Consider the following 7139-nt stretch of genomic DNA (forward strand, 5'->3'; position numbering starts at 1 on the left):
GCTCTAGCCTCCCGCCCCTCCGCTGGATCCGCACAGCCGGGGGTGAGCAGCCAGGGCCCCGGCCTGCTCTAGCCGCCCGGAGCTCTGCTGCCTTTGGAGCTTTCAAAGGGCTTCCTCTAATGTTGGGGAAAGCCCTTTGAAACCTCTGAAGGCACCAATCGCGGCGGCGAGGACCCCCAGGGAGGTCTCCCATGGTGGCGTGCAAGCCCTGGGAGACCTCCCTGGGGGTCCCCACCGCCGTGATGGGCGGCTTCGGAGCTCTCTGAAGCCAAAAAGGCAGTGAGAAAATGCGGGAAGTTTGAACTTCATGCACTTTCTCCCTGCCTTTTTGGCTTCGGAAGCAAGCCGGCGGCCAGAGAGGAATCGTCTCCCTCCTTGCAAGCAACGCTGCGTCCTCCTCCGGCTGGGCTGTGCTCAGCCCAGCGCAAGGAGGACCCAGCGTTGCTTGCAAGGAGGGAAACAATTTCTCTCTGGTCGCCGGCTGCTTCTCCAAGCCAGCCAGGCAGGGAGGAATCGTTTCCCTCCTTGCAAGCAATGCTGGGTCCACCTCGCGCTGGGCTGAACTCAGTCCAGCGCGAGGAGGACCCAGCGTTGCTTGCAAAGGAGGGAAACGATTCCTCCCTGCCTGGCTGAAGCAAGCCGGGGGCCAGAGAGGAATCGTCTCCCTCCTTGCAAGCAACGCTGGGTCCTCCTCACACTGGGCTGAGCTCAGTCCAGCGCGAGGAGGACCCAGCGTTGCTTGCAAAGGAGGGAAACGATTCCTCCCTGCCTGGCTGAAGCAAGCCGGGGGCCAGAGAGGAATCGTCTCCCTCCTTGCAAGCAACGCTGGGTCCTCCTCACGCTGGGCTGAGCTCAGCCCAGCGGGAGGAGGACCCAGCGTTGCTTGCAAAGGAGGGAAACGATTCCTCCCTGCCTGGCTGAAGCAAGCCGGGGGTCAGAGAGGAATTGTCTCCCTCCTTGCAAGCAACGCTGGGTCCTCCTCACGCTGGGCTGAGCTCAGCCCAGCGCGAGGAGGACCCAGCGTTGCTTGCAAGGAGGGAAACGATTCCTCCCTGCCTGCCTGGCTCGCCCGCCCCGAGAATGCCGGCTGGCCGGCGCTTCAGAGGGGCCGCGGGAGAGACCTCGCCCGCGGCCGTTCCGACACGCCCGCCGGGGTTCTATGGAAACATCGCAATGCGATCGCTTTTGCGATCGCAAAAAACGAATCGCTATGTGGATTCGTCGTTAAACGGGGCGCTTGCTATGCGAGGCACCACTGTATATTAAAAGGCAGTAATGCTGGGAAAAGTTGAAGGTAACAGAAGATAAGAGGACTGTATAGACTAGCTCAATACAGGAAGCAAAAGCCTTCAGCTTGCAAGACCTGAGCAGAACTATTAATGACATTACTTTTTAGAGGTGACTCTTTCATAGAGTAATTGTTAAGTCAGAAGTAATATGATGGCACATTACAACAACAGAAAATGTGCACAAGACAACTATGGAGAAGTAGAATGAAATCCTTGTATCTGTTTTCACTGTAGATGATGGTAGGTAAATATCTGTACCTAAACGTACATTTTCAAGGTGTGAATTTAAAGAATACAATGGAAAATAGTGAATAGATACAATGTTCTACTAAAAACTAAAAACTCCTATCCAAATAGTATCCACTTGAGAGTTCTTGATAAACTTAAAAGTGAAGCAACTAGACCTCTGACAAAATTGCCAAACTAAACTTCCATACCCAAGGAATAGGAAGTGCCCAACGCACAATGTTTTTTTATATGGAGTCCCAGAAATTAGCTTATCAACTGTTCCATTGAAAGTAATAAAACCATTGTTAATAATACAATTACAGAACAATGGGAGCTGGACAGGGGACAGATTGTATATGTCTTCAGTGTGGAAGGGATTATCACTCTCAAACTGGCCTTCTCAGCCACACTAGACACTGTTCCAAGTCCTCAATACAGAGCATGTCACCATAGTCTCTCGAGAATGAAGGATGCCTAAACTAAACTGAGCAAATAGACCTGGTATTCTTGATGAATAATGTGGCTTCCACAAAGGTACATCTTGTTGCACCATCTGTATGAGTCTGTAGACATTGTGAACATGAACACTGTCAGAGTTCCTCACCAGATTCCTGAGATTAAGATGACACACATCCTATTCAAACTATTCTCTCTTCCTTTTGTTGCAGACTGACCCTCTAAAACAACAGCAGTATACTACATGTTCAGTCTTTTCATGTACTTACAGACTCTGAAAAATCAAAGTTCCCAATTACATGGAAAATGCTCATGTACAGAGGAGACTCCTCTCTTCAAAATGACACTCTTAACATATACAGAACAACTAGGAGGGTTAGCCTTCTCACCTTCCTTGTCTATTCTTAATGCCTAAATAGGGCTAATATGTCATAAATGAATAAATTATTTAAAAAAGAGGAGCCAAAATGCAAGGATGAACAGGCAATTCTCACAATACAGTGATACAAAAGGTGCTGACTGCCAGGATATGTGTATTTAAAATGTACATCTAAGTTTTAAATAAGGAACTTGTTCTTGGCTTTTCATCTTGTTCCTAAATAGCACAGAGTTTGGGGTAAACAGTGAAGTGGCCATGTATAAATAAGACCAAATTATTCAAGATAGTTAAAACACGAAAGGATTGCGAAGAGCTCAGAAGCCTCTCTACCAAACTAGGTAAACAACCATTACAATAACAAATACAATTTAGAGCAAATGCAAAGTGATGCAATATTTTATCCCCTCTTATAACACTTGCATTGGGAGATGATGAATATAAAGAGAGTCAGGGCAGACAAAATTACTTCTTCAAATAGACAGCCAGTGTGGTGTAGTAGCTAAGAGTGCTGAACTAGGGCTGGGATGGCCAGGTTTTAGTTCCTCTGACCCTGACCTACCTCTCAGTACTACAGTATTGCAATAAGGACAACACAGGAAGGAGGAAAGATGTATGCCATATGAATGTAACTAACTAACAGCACTTAGCTGAACTATGAGATTCATCTGTATAAGATACAGTAACATCCATCAATACTGTTACTGGTAACTTTAAAAGGGGACTGGATACATTATGAAAAATAAAGCTATTGATCTTGCTAAGCTGCTACTTAGTTCTGTTCCATAGTCTTCCACGGATGTATTCATGTGTGAAAGTGTTACACAAGGAAACTGAAGAACTTAAAACCTGCTGATAACAATTACGGCTGTCTGGGACTGTTATGGGTCAAAGTAAGTCATGATGAGCAGTTGAGTGGGCCTCTTGAAAAGCCTCTTTGGCCACACAGTAAATTACAGAATACATACATACTGAAAAGGTACAAAAATACAAAATGAAACTCCAATTAACCCCAAGATTGAAAGGTTTTCCGAAAGTGTGAAAATACAGATTGCCCTTGTGGGCCTTCCCAGGAGCCTTTGGTTTGTTACTGTGGAATAGGATGTTTAACTATACAGACCTTTGAATGATCCAGTATCTCTTGTTAAGTTCTTATATAACAATTTTCTAGTAATAAAAGCTAAAATATTCCTTTCACAGAAAAGCAAAATAAAAAAGCAAATTGTGCTGATTATGTACCGCCCTGTAGTGCTTTAAAAACTATCTGGGCCGTTTACCATTTAATTTTGAGGGCTACTCATTGTCCCCCTCCATCAGCAAGCACTCAAACTTTCAAACATTTCACACCTAACTTTCAAATCCAGCTTCTTTCGTTAAGCACAAATTATGCTTACATAAAACACTTGGAAGATAAATTACTATTATTTCCTAAAGGTTTTCTTTATGTTGCCTTCTAGAGAAAATCCCCCCATAATTTCAGTGCATATATTGATCATGTATCTATGATTATATACCATTGCACATAAACTGTAGCAGGCCTAAAAGGAATCACCACAAGCCATTTTACTTCAAAGTTAAGCTATACTACTGTATTCTGTCTGTTGCTACAAACCGAAACTTAATTTTATAATTGTCAAAACTATTAAGGAAAAAAATCATTTTCCTGCAGCTGTAAATGAGAGAAAAGACAGAAGTTGCATATAAGTTCTGTATGTGACATTCAGAATTAAAGAAAACAGAATTATCTTGTTGCCCTAGAGACATTGTTATATTCATACAATACTTCACACAGAGAATATAAATTCTTATTTTAGATATTTCATTGCTCATCTCATTCCACATGAAAGCATGTTATGCACAACATGGTTTTCTACAGCTACTAAAATGAGAACAACCACAAAAGAGATCAGATTTTAAATCATATTAGAAGTTGTGAAAAATAGTATGCTAATGTCAAAAATTATATTTAATATATTTTTTTGTACTCTGAACCAGTAAAAAAAATTGCCTGGTAGCAAATGTTTATAGAAATTGCAATAGTTGATAAAGTGTGATTTGGAAACAATGAAGCATTGCTCTCAAAATTACAAGAGGAATTCTAATCCTGCACTGCTGCAAATTCAAAAAAATCTATCATTAAGAGCTCTGCAAAAACCATGTTTTATTGTGGCATCTATTCTTGCAAGTACTAAAGCGATTTAATAGGTGTGCAATGCCTCATCTTACTAATAAAGAGACAATATTTCAAACCAAGTGACTAAAGAAAAGCAAGATCACCATTGTTAGCCTTTCTCTGCTGTTCATGCTTCTGCCATGTAGAAATACAATTTTACACAGAAAAATTGTTGACCCCCCCACTCCCAACAAGCAGATAACTAGCATAAATGATAGTTTTTAATAATGTTCATTCACTAATCCTTCCCAAGAGTAACATTAGATTTCAATAAACCTCAGTGTTTTATAAACTTCACTCTTATTGCAAATACAAACAGCTAGCTCTGCAGCGAAATTGCTGGATTACAGAAGCCCCCAGGAATGGCTGAAGCAGAAGGTTAATCACATGTTAGTTATTTTCCCACAGATGAATATCAGTTCAGTGCTGCTAAAAATCAAGTATAGGGCTAGGTTCCATATAACACAAATGAATACGTTATACTGAAAAGAGCTGCAGGGTCTACACTAGAGATACAACATGCGAGAACCTGTTTGCTCAAGCATGAAGTACAATTACAACAGCTCCCATCCTCCAAAAATACAGGCAACTAAAAGCTTCCCTACAGCACTGAATATGTGTGGCAAAGAATTCCCAAAATGTTAAAAATTGTGCATTACAGCAAATTTAGACATGTATGGTATTAGAATAGTGTTAAAATTTATTTTTCCCCTGAGCTAGCAATGTAACAAATGAAAATTGCAACCTGGTAACAAGAGGATTAAGAGAAACTGTGTGAAAAGTCAAATATTTCTGACTTTTAGCAATACTGTTAATTTCATAAGGCAAATAACCACTGTACAAACAGCTGCCTGAAACTAGCAAGATGACTATCATGTCTAACACTGTGCAAGCTAACTGACCTTATTGGCACAATGGGAATACAAACCAAGCTAAGGTCGTTTTGCTACCACCAAGCCTTATCACCCCCTCTCCAGCTTAAAACAGATCTTGCAAGTGGAAACGTTTGAGGAATGACAGTAACACTTCAGCGGAAGATGGACACTGGAGTAAACAGGAAGGGCCAGGTCTGCTCAGGAAAGGGATTTAGCAGATGCAGGGGGCGGGGGTGGAATAGCAGGGTCAGATTCACTCTAACAGAAAAAAAGAGATAGGCGATAGCTGCGTGTGCAAGATCACAAATGACTGTGAGAAAGGCAAGGCCAAATATACCAAGGAAAATTTTAGCAAGTGCAAATAAAGGTGGCACAGGTAGAGTGATATGCGCCCTAAAGGACAGGAGAGATGAGGGAAAGATACCTTCATCTTGCGAAGGGGAAAGGGGGAGGGAGGGGGGAAGAGAGAGAAATGCGGAGAGGGGACCGGGGGGGGTGCATAGGCAAGTAACAGCCTTCTACTACAGAGAGAAAGACAGCAGGAGCCCTTTAACGGGAAGGACAATGGGGGAAGAAGACTGCCCAGAGTAGGTGTTTATGGATAACGGCAACAAGGCTGAAGGGGGAGGGAAAAGGGAGGAGGAGGAGGAGGAGGAAAAGAGGACGGTGTGGAACCTGAAAGGGTTCGGAAAGGTGAACCTTGTAATGGAGACCGCGAGAGGACCCACGGCTCGGTCGGGGGGGGGGCGCTGGACGAGGGGCAGGTGCGCCGGGGTGGAGCCGAGGGCGGTGACTTCGGGGGGGGGAGACTCTCCCCCTCCCCTCTTTCCAAGAGGCAAAGGGGTGCGGGAAGGAAGGAAAGAAGGACGGGCATTCGCGTGGACAGACGGACGGACGGACGGACTGACCTGGCCGCACGGTCTTGAGGCGCACCGGCTCCCTGAAGTGGCGAATGACGGCCAGGGTGTCGCGGTGAGTGAGGCCGCTCACCGGAGTGCCGTTCACTTCCAGCAGTACGTCCCCTGGGGCCGGGGGCTTCCCCGAGAGCAAAACGGCGCCACACCCGCCGCCGCCGCCGCCGGACTCGGCCAGCGTCGGCAGGCGGGCCCCGAGGTAAGGGAACTCTCCGCGCTCGGCGCCGCCCCGCAGGAGGTCGGGGTCCGGGCCGGAGCCGCCCCCCCAGGACACGGCGCACTCCTGCACCTTGCTCAGCCAGTGGCGCTTCCTCCGCAGCGTCTTAGACATGAGGCCACACCATGGGCGCCCCTGCCAGCGAGAGAGCTCTGCCCTGCCCCGCTGTTGCCGCCGCCGCCGCCGCCGCCGCCGAGCTTCTTTCACGGCCGGCCGGCAGGCAGCCAACCGTCCTGCGCGCGCGCGCGCCCTTGCGCCGCGTTGTCTTCGTCGTCGTCTTCTTCCTCTTCTTCTTCTTCCACCACCGGCCGCGACGGCTTCCCAACTGGAGTCCTGAACACGGGCGCCGCGACAGAGACACGCCCCCTCTTCCAATTGGACACACCTCTTTCCCCCCCGCTGTTATCTTAAGCCCCGCCCGACATTCCCGGGGGCGGGATTAAGAGCACTGACGTCAGAGCGAGAGAGAGAGCGAGGGGAACTTTTAGGGACAAGGGAAGGGTTGCGCTAAAAGCCTTCCATAGAAGTTCACGGCAGAACGAAAGGCGTAGAAAGGAAGGAAACAATAGCCTTTCTTGCTTTGAAACCGCTTTGTTCCCCGATCAATTTTA

General features: G+C 46.4%; 1 protein-coding gene across 6 annotated transcripts in view; it reads right to left on the minus strand.

Moving 5' to 3' along the window:
• The window catches only part of MAGI3 (membrane associated guanylate kinase, WW and PDZ domain containing 3), a 184500-nt gene extending 177574 nt beyond the window's left edge, over window positions 1-6926 (minus strand). For 5 of the 6 annotated variants that reach the window (XR_013545117.1, XR_013545116.1, XM_072997167.2 and 2 more), the window contains exon 1: window positions 6306-6788. Coding sequence is in view for 4 of the 6 variants with exons in the window: in XM_072997167.2 (XP_072853268.2) it covers window positions 6306-6642 (337 nt within the window). In the remaining 2 variants the exon portion in view is untranslated. Of the gene's footprint in view, window positions 1-6305 lie in introns of all 6 variants that reach the window. The other variant, XM_072997166.2, reaches the window with a different exon arrangement.
• Between the last annotated feature and the right edge of the window lie 213 nt (window positions 6927-7139).

This window comes from Pogona vitticeps, chromosome 4 (assembly GCF_051106095.1).
Source record: "Pogona vitticeps strain Pit_001003342236 chromosome 4, PviZW2.1, whole genome shotgun sequence".
Lineage (NCBI taxonomy): Eukaryota > Metazoa > Chordata > Lepidosauria > Squamata > Agamidae > Pogona > Pogona vitticeps.